Below are 24,097 nucleotides of genomic sequence, written 5' to 3'. Positions count from 1 at the left end.
TTATTATTTAAGATTATTTCCTTTGCAATAGGACAATCCAAATCAAACAAATCTGTATTTTTTCCAGGAAAACATGTTCAGATCCCGCAATCATCTAGTAGCAAACCAATTTGTGGTATCGTTGGTATAATCCGTCTAATAGCAGGTCCTTACCTGATTGTAGTGACACGGAAATGGAAAGTTGGTACTATCAATAACCAAGACATATGGCGTATTGATGAATGTGAAGTCATTCCATTTTCACGCACTCTTCTGCATTTGACTGAAAAACAGGTAAACAGACAAAATTCACACTTATTATAAAACTCTTTAAATAGAGTTGAATATTTTTTCTTTAATAACACTAGAAAAAATGATTAATAAGTTACAGTATTTGGTTGCTTTTTTCCAGATTTCACCATGTTTAGTCTTTTATTTGGCTTGTATGTTGGTGTTTTCTACTGGAGTGTTTAGTGATGTGGCAAATTGTTTCAGACAGCAGAGAATCAGCAATATGTCTCGATGGTGGATCATGTTCTCAAAACACCACATCTGTACTTCTCATACTCATACGACCTTACACACACACTCCAAAGGTTACACAACACAACACCAGAATTTCTTCAGGTAAGTTTTAATAATATGCGTACATATCTTTAAAAATGGCAAAATGAACTGAAACATCAGGTTTCACCATCTACTTCAGTACCACATTTATGTAATTCAGTAATTAAGATTAATAATGTGAAACTTTTTTTTTCTAGTTAAGATAGGATTTACTTCCTACAACGTACATTTTATGTAATCAACATATTGTAGTATTGACAGTCTTCCTGCCATGGTTGGGGCAGGGAAGGGTAATGACATGCTACACTGTATACCCTTCACCACACACTGTACAGTTTCATGCAGATTGAGCTAGTACAGTATACTCATTCAGACTACTTTATCCCCTGTAAATTCTGCTAGAGTTCCTGACTTTGCTGTCAACTGACCCTAGTTCTCAGTGAAATTGAAAAATTATCCATTATGTATTCTTTAAGTATTATATTACGTATTTTCTTGCATATTTTTGTATTCTTCCCTTCAGATTTGTAAATGAGAGAAACATCTGTCACTTCCCTTAAAAGTATCAAGAAAAGTTGTGTTAATAAAAGTGAAACTGCTGCAAATATACTGAGTTTCCATATATAATTTTGGGTACTTTTTCCTAGACTTTCATTTCAACATTAATTCGAGCTTGATATGATTCATTTTACAAAATTATGTATATCTTGGTTGCTCCTATTTGTTATTGTGCCAACTGTGAGTTTGTTGTTTGTTTAGCTTTAGACCTAGGTGGATATGTGAGAACTGGTTTAAATTTCTGCAGGATTGTGCTTTGTATACTTGGGGATCTTAATAGTGTTTCTCTCATTGTCTATCCATATGATATTTTTTCTCATCCCATCTAGTAGTCTCCCTTGACCTGGGATTCTGGGTGACATTTCCGAAGTCTATTTCCTAAACCTCACCAGCCCTTTTGCTTCACCCCTCTTTCTTCTCTTTCAACCCTTCTGCCAGGAGGAGGAGCCACTGGCTCTGAAAGCTTGCAGATTTAAATATCCCTGTCTATGTGTTCTACTGCCACTGCTTGGTGAGTAGATTTTTTTATCTGTGTAATTACATCACATGGTATGATGTCTTATTTAAAGGTGGTGTGGGAATTAACCTCCTATTTACATTTGTTTATAACTTCATAAATAAGAAACCAATTTTCATGAAACAAAATCATTTTGTTCCATACAAGTTGTTGTGCATTGCTAAAATTCCACTCAAACATTACCATTACCAATCAGTTTCTGCAAGTGATGTCTGCAACCGACTTTTGCAGAAAATACAGATGAATGTCTCCCAGAACTTAATGAATTCACTCCTCCAGTTCATTAAGAGCGTTTGGTGTTATGCGATAAACTTCTTCATCCACCTCCAGAAGCGAAGACGACACAGTATTTTAGGTCAGGACCCCTTGCTGGCTCTTCAAGGCAGCCCCTATATCCTAACCAGCATCCAGGAAAATGAGTATGGAGCCACATGTGGATAGGCTTTGCAAAGTGAGATGGTGTCCCATCTTGCATACAGATTAGGTAATTTTAATTGGGCCATTGGATACAATACTATGAACATGGACTTCAAGCAGGTACCATGCAATGTTTATTGTCCAGAATGAAATATCAATCCATAACTTCTGTGGATATCATAACATGCCACACTGTGATGTTTGGGCGATTTTTGCCTTTTTCTAACAACCATTTCTGGATCCTCTGTTGGCCAGTACTAACAGATGTGCTATTTGACAAACCCCCAACAGCTTTACTTGACGACAGGATGTTATCGAATATATTGGACAAGTCTCCATGCGAAGCAAGCACCATCTCCCTATATTCCAGCCAATGAACACAGTCTTCTTGCAATACTTTCTGGAAGTGGTATGGTTTCCATGGACACAAATTGAACTCATTCTTCAAAACAGTTGAAACTGGATGTCAGGTTAAACTGTGGTTATGTAATGCCTGTATTTGTGATTTCTGAGGAGTTGAGTGTACATTTCCTGAAGCATTTGTAAGTTTTCCTCCATCCTGGGTGTTAAGGGTGACTGCACCTCCTCAAATCTGATACAGAGGCTGTATCCATTAGCTTCCATTGTCAATTCTTTACAGGCGTTGCATCTAACAAGGCCTGAGGTCCTTTAACACTTCACTGCCATTTGTATACTTGTACTATGGACTGCCTTTGTTGATACTGAAGTGCCAACTGAGCCCATTTCCACAGTGTTAGATGTTGTCATGCTTTCTGCCACTGATAGCTGCAGTGACATAGATGGGCAGTTATGTAATAAATTCTGTCATTTTAAGCAAAAAAAAATTTTTGTTCCATGAAAACTGGTGAGGTATTAATAAAGCTATAAACAATTTTCAGTGTGGAGTTAATTCCCACCCATTTTGTCATTTTAAACACACAACATTGTAATATATTCTTTTTCAATTTTCACACTGTGTTTGTATTGTAGTGTGGTATTTTGAAGTGGGGGTCACATTTTGAATATATATGAGCATTAGTTAATGTGATCTTCTGCTGGTAAGTATCCATCCTCTGAAAAACCACATAACTGCATGCCCATGAAAGTCATTATTATCAGCAAAGTGAAGACATAAAGTTCAGAAATGTACCTGAATCATAGTATTATTGTTAACGTGATGTGTTTCAGTAACCAGTTCAGATGCATGCATGTATAATTCCTTAAACAATGCCATGAGTGATTTCCTTTTCCAGTAATCTCCATTACAAGCTTGTATACCATTTCCAACTTTGGCAACATAGACAAGACATTAAACTGTGTTCTGCGCAGCTCCTATCCTCTGCTACATACAGCTTTTTCAGTTTTCCTCATCATTGATAATCTTATTGTTACATCAACCCTTTACTTCACCAAGCCAGCTCTGTGCATCTCGTGGTCTAGTGCCTAGCATTGCTACCTCTGGATCACGGGGTTCTGGGTTCGATTCCTGACTGGGTTTGGGATCTTCTCCACCTGGGGACTAGGTGTTTGTGTTGTCCTCATCATTTCATCGTCATTCATGGAAGTGGTGAGATTGGACTGAGTAAATATTGGGAATTTGTATGGGCGCCGATAACCGCATAGTTGAACACCCCACAAACCAAACATCATCATCATCATCACAATCATCCATGTTTTTCTCTCATTAATAGTCGCAATGTCTCACATAAATCTCCTACTTCCCACTTCATCTGCTACTCACACTTTTTCAGCTACTTTGTAGAAGAGAATGTATGTATGTATGTGTGTGTGTGGGGGGGGGGGGGGAGGGGGGGGAGAATGGGAGGTATAGTCTCAGCACTTCAAACAACACTTGGGCTGATGTTAAAAAAAATGCTCACTTTGGTAAACAAGTTCATGTGCTTACTTCCTCAGCATCCATAATAGAAATTTTAAACATAGCTGCACAACAGCAACGGTTCCACGTAATAAAATTATAAACAGCCGACCAGTTGCAATGGATAAAGAATTCTTTACCTAGGTTTCAACAAATTTAAATTTGTCTTCTTCAGAAGGTGGCAATTTTACATTGGTATGGACTGATGTATCATCGCCGTTTTTACAAATGTCTGCATAGATCCATTTGTCAAAATTAAAATATAGCCCTAAAAATAGGGTCTGTCACGTAAATATAAATTAGTACATGGATGTAGCAGAGCTCTAGGGCTTTGTTAATTATGTTGTTAATTATGTTGCAGATGCCACTTCATGAGCGTGCTGATCCTAGGTTTGTCTGGAACAGCAACCTTTTACGAGAAATGGCAACACGTCAAGAACTACATCGCTTTTGCTTGCCAATAGTTCATGGCTGTATCCTTTGACAGAAGTTATTTGATCCACAGCACCTTGCGTAATTATACCTATGCAGTTCAAAACCTGCAATTTTAGTGCAGATGCATTTAGTCTCAGGAAATGAGGAAATTCCTACCTACAATTCTTCACATGCCTCCCAAAGAGGTACTTGCATTACACACCCAGACTACAAAATATTCTGATCCATCCTTATGCCATACCAAATCTCAACCATTACCATGTAGGTGAGATCTCTACAGAGTTCCCAGATGCAAGTCATGTCCTTTGCCCTGACATAGCACATCAGATTTCAGTCCTGTCACAGGCCTATCCTACCTCATCAGAGGCAGTTTTCATAACAACTTTGCTGTAATTTCTGCACATCCTTTCATGAGCATGACCAACAAACAGTTGTCCACCTGAATGAAAGATCTGGCTAAGAGTATAGTTGGCCACCCCAGTGGCAAAACATATTTCTGTGGCTGCTTCACAACCTGTGCCATTTGACTTTATCCCCCTATCATACCAGCTTCACTGAATGGCATTGATGAGAATCATCCTTACAACACTTGTTTCCATCTCACAAGCCTGCTGGCCTAATCTCTGCTAGCACCTGTCCCACACCCACCTCTACCCCTGTCCCCATATCTCTCTCTCTCTCTCTCTCTCTCTCTCTCTCTCTCTCTCACACACACACACACACACACACACACACACACACACACACATTCTTTGTTCTAAATCCCTCTCTACTACTACTACCACCACCACCACCACCCCCTCCTCTCTCTCTCTCTCTTCCTGCCCAGAGCAAACCTACTAGTGCCATATTCTTACCCCATATTCTTGCTGCTTTTCTCTCCCAGCCATCAGCTATCTTCCTTCAACCTTCTCCTCTCATTTCCCGCTACCTTTCGACCTTTGTCCATTCCACTGGATAGAACCCCCATCCCAAGTCTGGCTGTAGTGTCAGTATAACACAGTTGGATGGTGTGCATCATAGTCAGTCTTATTTAGGTGCTGTCAACCACATAATGATCCAGCTATACGGTGAGCTGTTACCTTTGACCTCTTCCATTATTTAAATCTCAAATAAATTTAAGTGTCTTGGTTTATAATATAATACATATTACTACTTGCATAACTTGTATGTCTTTTGATGATTCAGTGTCACGTGTTGGAGACTTCTTTTGATAGTTTCTATAGTATATGATTCATGAAGTGTAATGAAAATATAAAAGGCTCATCATCAATGACTTTCTTATCATTTATCTTTCAGAGGAAAATGATGAATACTTTGGTATTCATTGACAAAATTATCATAGTTGAAAAATAGGAATTGGAAAAAAATGTTGTCTTTGGAGTAACAATGGCAAAGACGTCTGAAGCCTGTATTAAAAAGAAAGAAAATCTGTCTGGTCACTCCTGGTGCTACATTTTTGCTGATGGAGATATTCATCCATTTAATGAACCATTAGTGGTCCAATTTTGTCATCTTAATTGATTATTCTGTCACTGATAGAACAACTTTGTACTCATAAATGAAGAGCACGCAAATAGTGGTTCTGCTCTAAAAAAATCACACATCTGTGCCTTTCATTTATTAATAGTATGTACTGGACATAATTATTAACACTGTCATTTTCACGTATTTTCCTATAGAAAGAAGAATGTATGTGGGGGCAGGAGCGGGGGCCAGCCAGTGATCTCGGTTGACCTCTCTAGAAGCCAAACTTTTATCTTCATAAGAATGAATGTTTAGCCTTCTGGCTACCTGTTTCTCACTATTTGTCTGCCTCCAACTTACCATTGGCTCTACACTGACAGCATTCACCAAGTTTTTCTCACCCAGCTAGCTTCTCTCATACACGTGACACGTATCGCTGTTTTGTTTTTTGATACTGAGTTCTCTGTTATGCATTGATTGAATAAGCGGATTCCTATGGCACTTATTTGCATATGGTTGTTTTTGTGGATCTCTACTGTAGTAACAATGTACTCAATTTGTCAACTGCTTTATATTTTCCAAAGTACTCACTGGTTTGTGATTTTTCTGTAACTTATGTAACCAGGGTAATATTTTTAATGTGTCTTCAGATGACTCATTGGCAAGTTAGGAGGAATTTTCATGTTTGTTGGGTTGTATCCTGTTTTATTATAGTGGAGCAGGATCATCTTAGAAAGTGATGTCTGCACTTCCTCATTAGCATTCTGAACTGTATTTAACACAAATTGAAACAGCTGATCCAAGAAAAATAACTGTAAAGTAAAATTGTAGCCTTCAAAGTTGTACTTCCTTTACCTTTTGTCAGTTATTTCCGTCAACCATTGTTCTCTGAATGGCAAACCATTTCTGTGGACCTTAGTGTCTCGCCGCAGTTGCTATCGTGCGGGGACACGGCTCTTCACACGTGGAGTTGATTTCCAGGGCAGTGTTGCAAATTTTGTTGAGACAGAGCAGATAATTGAATATGGAGGTGACCGTAGTTCCTTTGTACAGGTATGTGAAAGTATTTATCTTTTATAGTGTATGAATGTACTGACTGTGATATGTGGTGTCAAGTTATTTAGATGCTAATGTATGTACGCATATTACCGAAAGATGAACATGCGTGAGTATTTTGCATTTACACATAAGTTTATTTATATTTATTTATTTATTTATTTCATGTTCCACAGACCAAGGCACCAAGTAAATTGCAAGGATATGAAATGTGTCAAATGTACATATTTCAGATATAACTTACATAAGTACGAGGCGTGTTTTTTAAGTAAGGTCCATTTTGAACATAAGTACACAACGAAAGGTTACTTCAAAAAAGTAAATTTATTTTCAGAAAGTACATACTTCACCCTATTTTTCTACATAGCTGCCAAGTTTGTTGAAACACGTATCATACCTCTGAACCAATTTTAAAATACCCTCTTCATAAAAACTTGCCACCTGCTCCGATAACCAAGAGTTCACTGCTGTTTTCGCGTCGTCATTGTAACGGTTGCCACTGAGGTGTTGTTTGAGGTGGAGGAACAGATGGTAATCGCTCGGCGCTTGCGCTCTGGACTGCAGGGTGGGTGGTCTCAAACTTCCCAGCCAAAACTGTCCAATAAATCGCGGGTCTGACCTGCAGTGTGAGGTCTTGCATTGTCATGGAGAAGGACAATTTCCTTTGTCAGCACTCCGCATCTTTTGTTTTGAATCACTCTGCTTAGCTTTCTCAGTGTTTGGCAGTATGCTTCTGCATTGATAGTGGTTCTTTGTTGTGTGAAGTCAACCAACAAAACACCATGCCTATCCCAAAACACCGACACCATGATTTTGTACTGGGACAGAGTCTGTTTGGACTTCACCTTTACAGGCTAGTGTGTGTGTGTGTGTGTGTGTGTGTGTGTGTGTGTGTGTGTGTGTGTGTGTGTGTGTGTGTGTGCGCGTGCGCATGCATGCGCGTGCGTGTCTCCATTTCATGCTCTGTTGCTTCAGTTCGGGTGTGATATGCGAAATCCATGTTTTGTCTCCAGTTATGACCTGACTCAAGAAGCTGTCACTTTCTTCGTGATAACAAGTCAAGAACTTCATCACACACTCAAATCTTTGGTTTTTGTGGTCCTCTGTTAGGAGTTTCGGGACCCAACAGGAGCACTTTTCCTAAACTTTAGGTGTTCAGAAACAATGTTGTAAAGCACTGATCTTGACACGTCAGGAAATTCCTTTGAGTGACCTGTTATTGTAAAGCGCCTGTTGTCACGAACTCTCGCTTCAACTGAAGCCACCAAATCGTCTGTAATCAAAGAAGGGCGACCGGAGTGGTCCTCATCATGGACGTTGTCATGGCCATCTTTGAATTCTCGTACCCATTTACGCACTTTGCTTTCACTCATAACAGTATCACCATACAGTTTGCAAATCTGTCTATGAATTTCTGCAGTAGACAGGTTCCTTGCTGACAAAAACTGTATCACTGAGCGAATCTCACACGTGGCAGGCGAGTTGATAGTCTTAAACATTTTGAAAGCACAGAACAGAACTGTACAGGTTAGCTACAGAGCTGAAACTGAGCACAGTTGTTCCCGAGGCATGCCGGTACATGACGCATGTGCTCGTTGCAATATGCACGCGAACTACTAGTGTTTACAACAAAACGGACCTTACGTAAAAAACACGCCTAGTACTATAAAGGTTACAATGTAAATAAGGTGTCAAATGAGGATCATATATCCAGTTAATAAAATGTTGTGGTGCACTGATGCAGGATCGGATACAGGCTAATTTACATAAATACAGTAAAAGATACAATGTAGATAAAATATCAACTAAAGAACCTATATCCAATTAACAGAATATTGAGTTACACTTAGAAAGATCTGTAATATACAGAGGAAGCAGAAGTAAGCTAAATAGTATAATGAATACATACTTGAATACAGAAAACCAAATTATTATGAATCTATAATAGTGAGATTAAAAGTATTTTTAAAACAATTGTGAATTTAGTGGTGGTTATTAATTTTCTTTCATCAATTCACTGGCCATATAACAAGATTTCTCTCTCTTTCAGGAGTTGGTTGAATTTTGTTAACTGTTTATGCAGACATTTGATATACGGTGGGAGTGCATTAATTAGGTTAATGCTGGAGTAATACGCTCCTTTTTGCTCCAGATTTAGATTTTTGAATTCAGTGTGTAGACTATTTTTGGTTCTTGTGTTGTAGTCATGATACTCACTGTTTTTATTTAGAGAGAAGTTTTTACAAAGTTCAACAAGAAAAAAATATGCTGTGAGGAAGGGGGGAGGGGGGGGGGGGGGGTAAGGATCCCCATCTTTCGAAACAAGTTCCTATGTCCACAATGGACACCACTCATTATTCTGATGACTTTTTTTGAGCAGTGAAAATTTTTTGCAGAGGCTGGTTCCCCCAGAATATAGTATAAGACATTGTTGAATGAAAGTAAGCAAAGTAGGAAGCCTTAACAGTATCCAATTAAGCCAAAGAAGCAATAATTCGCAGCATATATATTTCTGAGCTAAGTCTTTTATAAAGATGAAGGATGTGGGTACATCAGTTACATTTGCTGTCTATGTATTCACCCAGAAATTTTGTATCCTCAACTTGTTGTGTTGATCTCTACACTGTGTGTTAATTTCTTAAAGATATCTTTGTGACGTGTGGAACAACATATAATGGATTTTACCTGCGTTGAGTGAGAGACTATTTGCAGAAAACCAATTTAAAACTTCAGAGAAAACTTTGTTTGTAGTTTGTTCAAGACTGTTGTCAGACAGTTCATCGACGAGAATTGATATATCATATGCAAAAAGAGTAAAATTACTCATTGTATTGGAGCAAATAGGGAGAACATAAATGAAAAAAAGAAATAGTAGCGAACCTAAAATCAGGGCTTCTGGCTCACCACAACCTAAGGTACCCCACCCCAATGAGGAAGGTTCTCTGGAAGTGCCATTCAGCATTACCATCTGATTTTGGTCCTTTAGGTAGGACTGAATCCACAATCCACACAAACTAACGCTATCACGTTGACCATAATATTCTGCCTTTTTAAAAAGAATTTTGTGGTTTACACAATTGAAGGCTTTCGAGAGATTACAAAGGATACGTACTAGAGACATTTATTTGTTATTGTTAAAGGAAAATATAGTTTGTACATTTCAAAAACCAGCACAAAACCCATATTGACTATAGTTGAGGATATTGTGGGAGTTGAGATGGTTGATGATGAATCTGTGCACAAGTTTTTCGAGAATTTTTGAAAAGATAGTTAAAAGGGAAATTGGATGATAGTGACACTGTTTTTGTCACCTTTTTTAAAGAGCGGTATCACTACAGCCAGTTTTAGTCTCCCAGGGACAATTCCTTTTTGCAATGATGCATTATCCATTGAATATGTTGCATAAGATTGAACTTCTATATTTTTAACAATATTTCAATATTTTATTAGAAATATTGTCCACACCAACAGACATTTTATTTTATAATGACTTGATTATACTTTCAGTATCATTTAATTTAAGCAGAGGTAAGGATATCTGTGGGGTTCTGTTGCAGATAGCTTTCTGTAAAAGAGCCATTGCTCCATCCATAGATCCTTTGCAGCCTGCCTTGTCTGCTATTGACAGAAAATGTTTTTTTCAATATTTCTGCAACTATTTCAGGTTTCTTTATAATATTGTCACCTTGTTTAATGTCTGTCTGTATCCTGTTCCCTGTTTTTCTGCCAGTTTATGTCTCTGTCGCATTTCAAATTGTTTTTATTTTGTTTTCTGATGTCACAATTTCAGTTTTTATGCATGTACTCTTAGATTTATTTATAACCCTCTTTAGACTGCTGCAGTAGAGTCTGTAGTGTTGCTGTTTCTTTTGGGTCATTACTAGTTTTGAGAGAACTATAACGCATCCTTTTTGATCTGCAGGTTGTTTTTATTCCTGCAGTGAGCCACATGTTCATGTCAGTGGCTACATGGTTGTTTCTAATTATTTTTTTCTAGGAAAGCTAGCTTCAAAGTGAGACATAAATTCATTTAAAAATGTATTATACTTTTATTCTCATCTGTTTTACTGAAAACTGGACTCCAGTCTATCTCCTGGAGGCTGCATTTGAAATTTGTAAGGGATCGTAAAAGATTTCCAAGAATGGTCAGACATGTTGCACAGATTGATGTTGGTGACTGTAAGCAGTTGACCATCATGGTCAGAAAGGTCATTAACAATAGGACATGTATTGGTATTGTTAAGTCCTGACTCATCTACAAATATATTGTCAATCAGAGTTTGGTTATTGGTAATCCTAGTTGGAAAATCTCCTACTGTCATCAGGTTAAAAGACTCTACTAGGTGTTATAAATCTTCTTTACTGTTGCTCTCATTTAGAAAATTATTAAAATTGCCTTCAGTTATTGAAGTCTTGAACTTTGAACACAGCTGGTTTAAGAGAGACAAGCTGCTACAGGAACACATTCATGTTCCCTGTAGAGGCTCTGTAAAGTGCTAACGCAACTGGCAGGTCATGTGTAGTAGGCCCCATTTCTACTCCAAATATTTCAATATCTTGTTCTATACAGTGACACTTTAAATCTATTGCTCTGTAAGATATGTTATTTTTTACCTTAATTACACCACCACCTTTTTCCAATGTAGATCTGGATTAACATGTTGCTATACAGTAACCACTCAACTGCAACATTTCAACATCTCTTGTATGATATTCACTAAAACATAATATATTAGCATCTTTTTCCTTGCACATCCTCTTGGAGAAAAGAAATGTCATTTGCTTTACTTGGTGAAAAACTGTCTTTTTATTATTATTATTATTATTATTATTATTATTGAAGCTGCATACTTTCACTTAAAGAAGTATCTGAGGGAATTGAAATAACTGTTTCTTCTGCCTTGCTCATGTTACTTTTGTCACTGTTGTCAGCAGGACATATAGGAAGCTGTTTTATTCCTTGAAAGTTGATCTTCAATTATTTCACTGATGTGATCACACTCAAATAGTTTCCCTTCATATATCAAGTGCCTTCCATGTTTGCTGTACATGTTTCAATGCACCTTACTTGTGTCTAGTACTTCGCATTCATCATATTCTGAACACAGTTTCTTTATTGTAATGTTTGTCTTCTGGACTCCATTGTTTACACATGAGCTGTAAAGCAAATCATACTTTTAGCTACATAGTTCGATCCCATTATGCAAACGATAAATTGATGCAGGTGTGAAAGGTAGTTTCTTTTGATTTGCTTTCTAGAAACATACAGTTGAGAAAATTGTACAGTAGTTATAAGCACATTTGCTGATTGGTATTCTAAAACCTACAAACTAACCATAGATGTGATGGTGGATTGAGCAACTGACCGCAGCACGTCCTCTCGTCAGTATTTCCATATGAAGTCCAATGTTTTCAAAAGTTTGTATGCCCTCGCTACTCCCACTACGGTCAGAATGATGCATTTCCTAAGTGTGATAACTCAACAATTTTTTTTGTTCTTGAGAATGGGGCTGTAATTGTGTAACACAAGGGACACCATACAGAAAATAAACATTTAGGTGACTCAATGTGTTGTTTTGCCTTTGGCTGTGTTCTTTCCCATGATAAATATCAGATCTATCTTTAACTGTAGAAATTTGAAAGAACTGTGCCGACTCCACCTTAAACATTTTTTTAAATTGGATGTAATGGGTTTATGCTAAATATAGCACAGTGTGTCACAAGCATTATTTTTTGCTTTAGGAAATACTTTTGGATTAAAAGTAGTGTAAGTACTTTTCAATTGAAGGAAATAACTCATTGCAGAAATGTTGATTTGTTGCTAGACACATACAAACGTGCGTGCCTGTCGACAACTCGATGTTTCTGCTTTTCAGTGAGTGGTCTCCTTTAATCCACAAGTATTTAAACACTATTATTACTATTGTTATTATTATTATTATTATTATTATTAACGCTGAACTAATCTGGAGTGTTACGTGGTGATATACCATCAGTTTTCCAAAAATCTGTACTGAGAGACAATGTTGTTACGTTTTTGCAGATAAGGGGGAGCATTCCCCTCTTCTGGACTCAGTTACCAAACTTAAAATATAAACCAAGGCCTCGACTTGTGCCCACTGAGAACCATGCAGAAGCCTTTGCGCGCCATATCGAGACTCAGGTGTTCAATTATGGTCGTATTGTCCTTGTCAATCTGGTTAGTATTCTTGTGCTTCACTCAGTTAAGAGTAATTTATCACTGAGTGCTGTAGTTAGTCAAGGGTATTCAACCACTATAACTTTTGTGTATGATATGAAGTAATTTAATGTACAGCATGTGTAGGTTACTATTTTAACCACATATTTTTTCAGCACACCAAAAAAAAAAAAAAAAAAAAAAAAAAAAAAAAAAACATTTGTGTTATACTTGCAGTTCTCTGTGCATATTTTAATTTGTAATATGCGAAAAGTCTTCAGAGAATAATAACACAAGAATCAGAAACTGCTGAGATGTCGATACTTAAATGCTAATTAGAACCTTTCTGTCTGTAATAGTCTGGGGGATTAAAATTGTTTATTAGGCTACAGTCGCAACATTGCTCTCTGAAAGTTTTATGTGATCCTATCAATAGATAAAGCAGTCATCCTGCAAACTCTTATTGCATATTCCACCTGAGTCTTCCAGCATTGAATATTATAAAATCTGATCATCTTAAAGATAGTAACTTCATTCTATTAACAATATAACTGGAGATCCCCTTTCATTACTCACTTTTCTTCAAGCCTTGAATACTCTTCTTAATGTGTTTAGTCAATAAATAAAGTGATATTATTCCACTCTAGTGTAACCCTCCCTGTATTACTAGTACAAGCCACAAGAATAAAATAACAAGCTTAATGTAGAATTACATTTCTAATTACAGTGCACTCAGAATCTGGTATTTTTTTACATACGTAAGTCCATTTTGATCCACCTAATCCTTACTACCGCACCAACTCCCACCATCCATTTATAATTGTTACTCACTCCCAAAAAGGACATAAAACAGAACACACACAAAATTAATGCATGATATTACAAAATTGCTGTGAAATGCCATTACTGGTTGAAATGAAAGTATTTCCTTCATCAAATTCATCATTTTACAAACAAAAGTGTTCATCCACAAGCATTCTACCAAAACTTTTTAATCACATTGTAGCATTCTGTTTCCTCTGCTGCTCAAAATGATTTTAAAAAGACTGTAGCAGCTGCTGGTGGCACTGACCAGTATGTTGAAATACATTCAATCCATAGACCTTATTTAACATCCTCAAATCAGTTTATTGTTAAAAATTGTAGTTATTGAAGCATAAAGGAACAGTTTGCTGTAGTTGCTTCTCACTCCCAGATATTGTCATCATCTTGAGACTGTGGAGAGGAGAGTGAGTATACTGTGGGTGATGTAGGAACCACGGGGACAGGGGTGGATGTTAGTGTGGGGTAGAGACTAGAGAAAACTGAGGCCAGAAAGATTGTGGGAACGAAAAGTGTGCAAAGACTGCTTTCACAGGTGACCTTGCCTCCAGTAGGATGGGTGGGACAAGATATGCAAGTAACAGGACTGGAATAGTGTGTATGGGGTAGGGCTTGCACCTGAGTCTTCCACGGGAGTGTGACACATATCACAGAGTGTGTGGGGACATACCCTTGTGGAAAAGATGGGTTCAAGTCCTGTTCTATCCACTCATGTAGCACATACTATATCTGTTCTGTCACTAACATATCCTACCCTATTAGATGCAGAACCACCTGTGAAAGCAGTCAGTGTGATTCTACATAGAGTATGTGAAAGAAGTTTCCCTCTTCTAGCAACAGTGTTCCATAGGTCTTTGGACGAGCGAAGTGTTCCTGATAATTGGAGAAAAGCACAGATCATTTCCATTTTCTAGAATGGTTGTAGAACAGATACATAAAACTGTAGGCCTGTATCTCTGAGGTCGGACGGTTGCAGACTTTTGGAACATGTTTTATGCTTGCGTATTATGACATTTCTGGAGACCAAATATCTCCTCAGTAGGAATCAACATGGGTTCAGGAAATGATCATCGTATGAAACCCAGCTCGCTCTGTATATGAGACACAGGAGGCCAGACACATGCAGTATTCCTTGACTTATAAAAGGTATTTGATAAAATTCCACATTGCCGCCTAACAAACAAAATACGAGTGTACAGAATATCACACTAACTGTGAAATTGGATTAGAGAGTTTGTCCCAGACAGGATACAGCATGTCATTCTTGTTGTGTCCTGTGGTCAGCAGCAAAGAACTAATGATCAAGTTTGAACACACTTCATTCAACTAAAATGCCATCTTGGCGTGCACTAATTGCCAAACTCAAGAACAACAAGAAACACAATAATTCTTGTGGTGGCCAAAGCCAAGATAAATGTTACAAGACAATGAAAAGAAATAATAGCAACCAAAGTAGAATGCTACACAATTCCAAAGTGGCATTACGCCCAGCAAGATACAAATTTCTACAGAGAGACTACAGTGAGTGTCCACTGGGCCAGAGCCTGCATAGGTATCAGCCGGAGCTGTCCTAGCTGTAGGTACACACTGCTGGTCTGACTTAGCAGGCATGCTTATAACACCAGTTCTGTGGAGTCCTACACTAATCACATTATTTCCAATTGGTGGATCTCTATCACATGGCTTTTCACAAAGTAATGCTGTGTTTATGCAGAAAGTTTGTTGATGTTTACATTCACTGGCAATGTTTTGATATGAGCTCTTGAAGGGAGGTCAGCAGCCCACCATGCTTGTCTGTAGTGCGGGCCGCCTAACTAGTAAGGAGCCGCTACGACGTTTCTCCCCCTGGAAAAAGAGGGCACAGCACCACAAATGTCCATAGAAGAGGGGGCGTTGTGGTCGATGTCCATTGGTTCGTGGACGTCATGGTCTATGTCCATAGGTTCATGACCATCAGGGACTGTAGGCGGTGACACAGCAAGGGCAGCTGGTGACAGAGGCAGTGGCTGAGATAGAGGCGGAATCAGAGTTTCCATCACAGGGCGGCCATTGACAGGCACTGGCAGCTCCCCAGGGGTGTCTTGCTTCACCATAGGGGGGCAGAGCTGGTTGAGGTGCGGCGAGTGGTGGAGCCATTGACCCACTGGAGAGATGCCATCACCTGGCTGCAGAGATTGGTGATGATGGCAAGTGCCCAGCGCATCTGTGGATGTGAAAAGATATGCAGGAGGAGGGCACCAGAGTGCTGGCGGGAGGGTAATAAGTCTCAGGAACAAGGATAGATAAGGGAGAGCAGAATGCTCCACTGTGAAGTATCTCCACTGGACTCTTACCAGCATACATGGCGGTGTAGTATGTAACCAAAAAAGCAGCATGACCTCCTCCAGCGGGTGATGGCTCAGTAGTTTGAGTTGAGTCTTGAATGTCTGCACAAAATGGTCTGCCTGGCCGTTTTACGCAGGGTGAAACTGGGACTGTGTGGATGAGGGAAATCCCATTGGCAGCACAAAGTTGCATAAACATGGTCAAAATAAACTGGGGACCATAATCTGTAACGATTGTTTTGGGGAGTCCCTCGACAGCAAAGAGATACCAGAGAATTTTGATAGTTTCAGCAGAAGTGGTGTTCATCATGCAGAAGACGTAAGGGTATCCCGACCCGGACTCAATCAGGATGAACCATTGGGATCCATGAAGTGGAGACGTTCCCATGGAGCAGCTGCATCTGGCTATGAAAAATACTGGCACGGGGATGCTGCCTGATGTGTCTGGCACGTGGTGCAGGCTGACACGAGGGAGGCAATGTCTTTATCCAATCCACACCAATAAAGGTGTCAGTGGGCCAGCTGTTTGGAGAAGACGGTTTCCCAATGGCCAGCATGGAGGAGGTCGAGGACGTGGCAACACAATGCGTGCAGTATCACCACGTGGGGAACATCCGAATCACTATGCAAAAGGATGACCCGCACTGCAGAAAAAGATACTGTGCTGATGATCCCAAAAAATGCTGGACTTCTGCATCGTGGACGCTATGACGGCTGTTCAGCCAACCTGCAGTGATTTGGCGGCGGATGTCTGATCATGAGTGGTGACTCGCTGGACTGCATTGCCATCTAATGGAAGTGCATCTAGAGCTGCATCCACATTCGGTTTCACATAAAAAAAAAAAAAAACCAAGGAGGAAGTGTCAAACTCATGGTCCACTTTGGCAGGCAGTCTGGAAAGGAAATCAGTGTTTGCATGCCTTCCAGAGGTGCGATAGACAATATCAAAGTCGAACGGCGCCAGGAAGAGTGCCCAACACTGGCGTTGGCGCACTGTCTGGATGGGCACTGCGGCATCCTTGTGAAACAAAGAAACCAAAGGTTTGTGGTCAGTCTGCAGAGTGAAATGATGACGATAAATGAAATCGTAGAATTTTGTTGGGGCAGAAACCAACAACAAAGCTTCCTTTTCAATTTGACTGTATTTGGTTTGAGCATCGGTCAGTTTTTAGAATTCGAAGGCCACTGGCCTCTCGACGCCGTTTACCAGTTGTGAGAGGACTGCACCCAGGCCCTAGTCCAATGCAGTGATGAGGGGCAGGAAAAGGTCGGAAGCGGCCAGACACGGAGGTCAGGGGAGAGCCGACTTGAGACTTGTGAAAGCCTGCTCACGTGCCGCATCCCAAACCCAATGCACACCTTCGTGCAACAAACTGGTCAAGAGTGCCAAAATCTCGGTGGCTTGGGGTATAAAACGCTGATAATAGTTAATTTGACCAAGGACGGATTGCAGTTGCTTCATGTAGGTGGGAGGAGGCAAGTTTTGAACACCTCAACATACTCCTTAGAGGCGTGTAGACCGCGGGCATCAATCTTGAACCCAAGATAACTGACCTCGCGTGCAGAAAAGTCATTCTTTTCTTTCCGGCAGCACAGGTTAGCCTCGGAATAAGCTGAAACAGCCTGTCCAGCTTGTCCACGAAGTCCACTGTGGACGAGCCACTGACAATGACATTGTCCAGATAATTTGCCGCACCTGGCACCTGTGTTGTGAGATGTTCGAATTTACATTGGAAAATGGCGAGGGCACTGGCTGTGCCAAATTGTTGGCGGTTTTACCGGAAAAGGCCACACGGGGATTTGATGACTAGGATCTGCTGTGATTCCACATCTAACAGCAGCTGCAAATATCATCGCGCAAATCAATTTTGGCGAAAATGGTTGATCCCACAAGATGTGTGAGTATGTCATCCACCAATGGGACAGGATAGGCATCAATGATGGAATGAGAATTTACTGTGACCTTAAAATTGCCAGAGATGCTTAAAGCACCATTCAGCTTCTCGACTAACATGATAGGCATTGCGTAATGACTGTGCACGGCAGGAGAAAGGATGCCTTTGTCTTGTAAGTGTTGAAGCTCCACTTGGAACTTGTCTTGGAGAGCAAAGGAGACTGGGCGAGCCTTAAAAAAATGAGGGATAGCAGAGGGAAGAAGTTGAACATGTGCAGTGAAACCCTTCACCCTTGGGGTGGAGGATGAGAACAACATTTTGTATTTGCTCAGCAACGGGGCGAGGAGGGTATCGAAACCGCCTGTACCTCATCCTGCACTGACAAACTGAGACAACCAAAAATGTCCAAACCCAGATGGTTAGTACCACCAGGGGAGCCGACCACCAAAAACTGAGTGGTGAAGGAATGACCGTTGCAGGAGATTTGCGTTAAAAACGCCATCGACTGATGTATGGTGATTGCTGAAAATACGCAATTCGCAAGTGTACGGAGACAAAGCTGGCGAGAACAAGCATTAGTATGTGGCACCATCCACAATAGAAATGGAAGATGCCATACCAATTTGGAAAACCACAGGAATATGCACGACTTCCAAGGTAAGGAGGAAACAGACTCCCGACTGGTGAAACGGACTCCCGACTGGTGAATGATGGAGAATACTTCTCTGTCGATGGAATGTCTTCCAGGTCCTACAGTGACAATTTGTGACAAGCCTGTGCGTCTGCAGGAAGTGTAACATCTAAGCGATGTTTCTGCGAAGCCTGACACACAAAGGCAATATGGCCCGTTCGGCTGCAAGCCATGCACCTCGCTTGCTGGTGGGGCACTCCAACTGTCATTGAGTCCATAAACAGTCCGGACATGATGGAAAATGAGCAAAAGACTTTCTGTCACAAAATGTATCGACGGACTGATGAGACTCACGCTCAGCGCCAGGCAACTGGTGAGCTACGAAAACAGCAGCATCAAGATGCGGCGGTTGTAGCCGGTGAGACTGTTCAAATGCATGAATGATTGGCTGACAGGTGTCGAGGGACAAGTCCTGTAACTTCAAAATATCAGCCAGAAGACCTTCGTCCGGTGCGTGAAACACCACCATATCGTAAATCAATGAAGAGGTATAAGACTGCTTGCAGGCATCGTCGGTGCACCGGAATTTGCAATCGCAGGAAAGACCCTGGAGCATCGTAATCCATTCCCAATATGTCTGACCTGGGGACTCGACAAGAAAGGACAGTCTGACGGGTGGAGGTAACGTGTATTTGTGCGTCAAAGTACTGGAAAAGGCAGTCCTTAATATGGGTAAACGAGAGATCTTGAGGTGACTGCTAAGGGTTCAGTTGTTGAATTTGTGGACCAACTGTTGCTAGAAAAAAAGCCCAACCCCGATTTTTTGCTGTGGATCCCATGTGCTAGTAAATGTTTATGCAGAAAGTTTCTTGATGTTTACATTCACTGGCGACATTTTGATATGAACTCTTGAAGGGAGGTCGGCAGCCCACCTTGCTTGTCTGTTGTGTGTGCCCTCTTACTGATAAGGGGCCACTACGACAATTCTCAATGGCGAGACTATCACTAGAAGTAGTTGCTTCCATAAAATATCTAGGCGTATGCATACAGAGTGCGATTGCAGGCTCAGGCAACTGAAATCACACTGCGAGCAACTGTACCAGTGCATGATGAGAGTAGTGATTTGGTGGGGGTAAGGAGCAGCCTGGGGCAGAGAGGGGGAGGCAGGCAGTGAAATGCTGCAGGCTAGACGGTGGGCAGGGGAGCGGTGCGGGAGGGGGGGGGGGGGTTGCAGGATAGGAGAGAAATAAAAAGACTGGGTGTGATGGTGGACTGACAGCTGTGTAGTGCTGGAGTGGGAACAGGGAAAGGGCTGGATGGGTGAGGACAGTCACTCTTGGAGGTTGAGGCCAGGAGGGTTACAGGAATGTAGGATATATTGCAGGGAAAGTTCCCACCTGCGCAATTCAGAAAAGCTGGTGTTGGCGGGTAGGAACCATATGGCATAGGCTGTGTAGCAGTCATTGAAGTGAAGGGTGTGCCATATGGAGCCTGTGCCATACGAATCCTTCCCACTAACACCAGCTTTTCTGAATTGCACAGGTGGGAACTTTCCCTGCAATACATCCTATGTTCCCATAACCCTCCTGCCCTCAACCTCACCCATCCAGCCCCCTCCGTGTTCCCACTTCAGCACTACACAGTTGTCAGTCCACCATCACATCCAGTCTTTTTATTTCTTTCCTTTCTCATTACTTCCCCTCCCCCCCCTCTCCCCACCTCTCCTCAGCCTTCTGGCCAATCTGCAGCACTTCACTGTCTACCACCCCTACCATACTGACCCCCTCCCTGCCCCAGCCTCCTCCTTACCCCCACACAGTTGCCTCTCCCATCGTGCACTGGTGCTGCCGCTCGCAGTGTGTATCCAATTCCATCCTGGATTTTACATCAAAACAAACTGTTTTAGGCAAGGGCTTGTACTGGTAAGTTATTGTGGCCATTTGGCAAGGATTCTTACCCAGTGATAGCTGACTGACAGTTGGAAGTTTTGAAGTTGTGTGTATGGTGATGTAGCCAAAGGGGGCGGTGTTATTTTGTGGTAGTTTTGTGTTAGACTAGGAAGCTGATACTCAGGTCAAGGGAATGTTGGATGAAGAAAGAGACTTAACCAGATGTATTAAAATCTGAATAAACCACATTGTTTCCATGGAACAATTTCATTTTGTTGTGACAGTATCTTTGAACCATTTTATTGAATTCATTTTTTGTTGGTGCTTCTGGGCTAGAACTGTCTGCAGATTCACCATTCCTAGGGAACATTCAAGTGTCATAATTTTAACTCCTTTTGGGGAGGCTCTTTCCAATGTTCTGCAAAAGTTTCCAAAACTCTGATCAATGGGGCTGGTGCTTCAAGAACCACATAGTATGGAATGCAATCTGTGTGAATACAAACCTAAAACTATGCAGTATCCATCACACAGAAATAAACAACATTGAGATCATTTCCCTAAAGCCCAGCAACAATATAGTCATAACTCCTTATTTCTAACTTTGTCTAACAGTTCAAGTTGCAGTAAAGTTGAGAATCATTGAAGTTACAGAAACACATCTAGTGGAGCATAGGAAGGAGAAATGAAATATTCATCACAATATTACAAAGAAGACAGAATATAAACTTTGAAAGTAAGGTATTTTTGTCTAATTGTTCATATTATTTTGTCCATCTCATATTCCCTAGATTTGTCCCACATTTCTGAAGCTTCCTGTTTGTACTGAGATCTGTGAGATACTATGTGAGCATGGGTGATGATATGAATGAGTGGCTGAATAAATTTATATTTGAAGGGAATATAATTTTGCTGTAAGATAAATTGATTGTTAATTGCAGATAGGGAAGTAAAAGCACGGCATAACAATGGCAGACAATTCTCTCTAGAACACTCATGAAAATAGAGGAAGGAAATGCTGTGCTCAAATTGTAAAAGGTAGTTCTGGATCCATATTAATGTAATGCATACGTATAAAATGAGAGGTGTTGCTGACGATAATCAGGAAAACCCTAGTATTACATTTTTGTCTTCAAAACAGTTAATTATGATGAGCAAATAGTACAGTTAGTACGTCTCAATGTTTTAGATCGACCATAGAGGAGCAGAGGATGTTTTGGAGAAAGCATTTCGTGAACATGTCACAAGACTTGGAAATTCAAATGTTAGGTAAGCATTTATCCAATTTGTTTCTCTTAGACTATGTTAATATCTGTTGATAATGTTTATGTATAATAATCACAAAAATTTCATTTCATTAGGCACACTTATTTTTCTGATGATTTCATATTTTCCTTGAGAGTATATGAAGAAGTGGTATATGAATGAATAGTATTCAGTAGAAAAACATGAATAGGTAGCCAGTAAGTGTGTCAGCAAAAGAAAATACTAATTTTCAACTTGTGGTTTCATCTTCATTAACCCTGCTGTTCTTTTCAGATCTATATGACCCAAAATGGTTATAAATTTTGTTTCTTATTATTTAAACGTCAAAATAACTTGATGAAATTTGGTGACTTTGTCTGAAAATCCAAGGGCAGCATGTGGTAAAAAAAATTTAAAATATTTTAAGTCATCTGGTCTTAAACCTTAAGGGTTACGTACATAGTCTTCAGGTCAATGTGACCCAACATTTATATCATTAGAGTCTAAGGTCACATACTTTCTGGTTGTCTCATATTTTATAGTAGTAATGACTTTTATTGTTCGTACTTACTCTCAGTATTCAACAGGTCAACAAAGTCGCTGCATTTACAACAATGAACTTATCATTATGACTTGTCAACTGTTCGAATTACATTGTTTCTGCTCAGTTTGTGTTCTCTATCGTTTGTGATCAGTCTGGATGCTGAGTTGAAAGAATTAGTAAATAGCTCAATAGATGAAGGATCACTTTCTGAGTTTGAAGATCATGTCAGTAATGCACCTGAAAGTGAGTGTTCAGATAACATTGACAACAGTCCACAGACTGTGCAAAGTAGTGTACAAACTTTGTTTCTAAGAACAGGGACATAGAATGGTAGTTGCAACCACCATCACAACACACCCGCCTAACTGCTTCAAAAGTCATCAGGAGTACCCCAGGAGTTACCAGGTATGCAAGCAGTAGAATAAGTGATGTAAAAAGTTCATTTGAAGTATCACTTTCTACAGCACTCCATAATGAAATAATAGGGATGTCAAATATTGAGGGACAATGAGTTTATGGTACACAATGGACAAACATTAGAGTCTCATTTTCACGCATACTTAGGACTTCTATTCCTGGTGGGTGTATATCGTTCACATCTCTACAAAAAGTTTGTGGGATGAGGATGCTGGGCGGAACATATTTCGAGCAACCATGTCCCTAGAAACATTCTGTACAATATCGCATCTTGCAATGTGATAAGAAATCCACAAGAGAGAAAAGACAATATACCAATAAACTCACCGCAGTTCACAGTATCTTGGAAACGTGATTAGAAGTCAGTCCTAAACTGTGTAACCCAGGGGAAAATGTGACCATCAACAAGCAGCTAGTAGCATTTAGAGGCCACTGTCCATTCAAAAAGTACCGGCAAAATATGGGTTCAAGATACGGACCTTGTGTGACAGCAAATCTTCATATGTACTGAACATATGACAACTTTTTTATGTCATACAATTTGGGACAGCTGCTCCTGAAAAGGAACCGTGCATAAAAATAAGCCAGAGTTTCCACAAAGTATGACCAACAAGGAAGTACATAGCCTTCATTTTACTTCACAAATGACACCGCACTGGCCAATTATATTGCTAAGAGAAATAAGAATGTTTTTTAATTAGCCCTAGTGACAGGGCTGATAAGAAGCCAAAAATGATTTTATATCATAATTCAACCAAAGGGGCTGTAGACACACTTGATCAGCTAACAGGTATATATACATGCAAACCAAAAACCAACAGGTGGCTCATGATAGTTTTCTACAAAATTCTTGATGTTGCTGCTTATAATGCATATATCGTGTGGACTTTGGTTCACCATAACTGGAATACAACAAAATTGACTAGAAGGCGTATATTTTTGGAGGAATTTGGAAAGTCAGTGGGTGCAGAGCACATTGCATCAAGGAAGCATTTTCCAAGAACAGAAGATTTTTTGAGAATTGAATTGGCAGGAGCATCCAAAGCATCCACGACCCTGAAGGAGCAGCAGTTGTGGCTAAATCAGTAACAACAAGAAACTGTACTATATGTCCATGCTGTAAGTTCTGTCCTTCAAGCAATGACAATAAAACAAACATGTCATGTGGAAAGTGTAATAAACGTGTATGCAGAACACAGGTAACCTACTTGTGTCCAAACTGCAGTGAGTAAGAAGAAAAGAAAATTATATGGGCAGACGGACAGATGATTGTTGAGAAAGAC

The 24,097-nt window shown here is 40.1% G+C and overlaps 1 protein-coding gene across 1 annotated transcript in view; it reads left to right on the top strand.

Moving 5' to 3' along the window:
• Nucleotides 1-24,097, top strand: part of LOC126416668 (phosphatidylinositol-3-phosphatase SAC1-like) — a 70,463-nt gene that overhangs the window by 12,728 nt on the left and 33,638 nt on the right. Inside the window, exons 3-8 of the mRNA XM_050084468.1 lie at nucleotides 68-273; nucleotides 475-606; nucleotides 4,276-4,387; nucleotides 6,682-6,869; nucleotides 12,916-13,071; nucleotides 21,798-21,877. Of these exons, the coding sequence (XP_049940425.1) occupies nucleotides 68-273; nucleotides 475-606; nucleotides 4,276-4,387; nucleotides 6,682-6,869; nucleotides 12,916-13,071; nucleotides 21,798-21,877 (874 nt within the window). The remainder of the gene's footprint in view (nucleotides 1-67; nucleotides 274-474; nucleotides 607-4,275; nucleotides 4,388-6,681; nucleotides 6,870-12,915; nucleotides 13,072-21,797; nucleotides 21,878-24,097) is intronic.

This window comes from Schistocerca serialis, chromosome 8 (assembly GCF_023864345.2).
Source record: "Schistocerca serialis cubense isolate TAMUIC-IGC-003099 chromosome 8, iqSchSeri2.2, whole genome shotgun sequence".
NCBI classification, from domain to species: domain Eukaryota; kingdom Metazoa; phylum Arthropoda; class Insecta; order Orthoptera; family Acrididae; genus Schistocerca; species Schistocerca serialis.
Note: the sequence above shows the minus strand (reverse complement) of the source record. Positions and strands in the feature narration are given on the sequence as shown.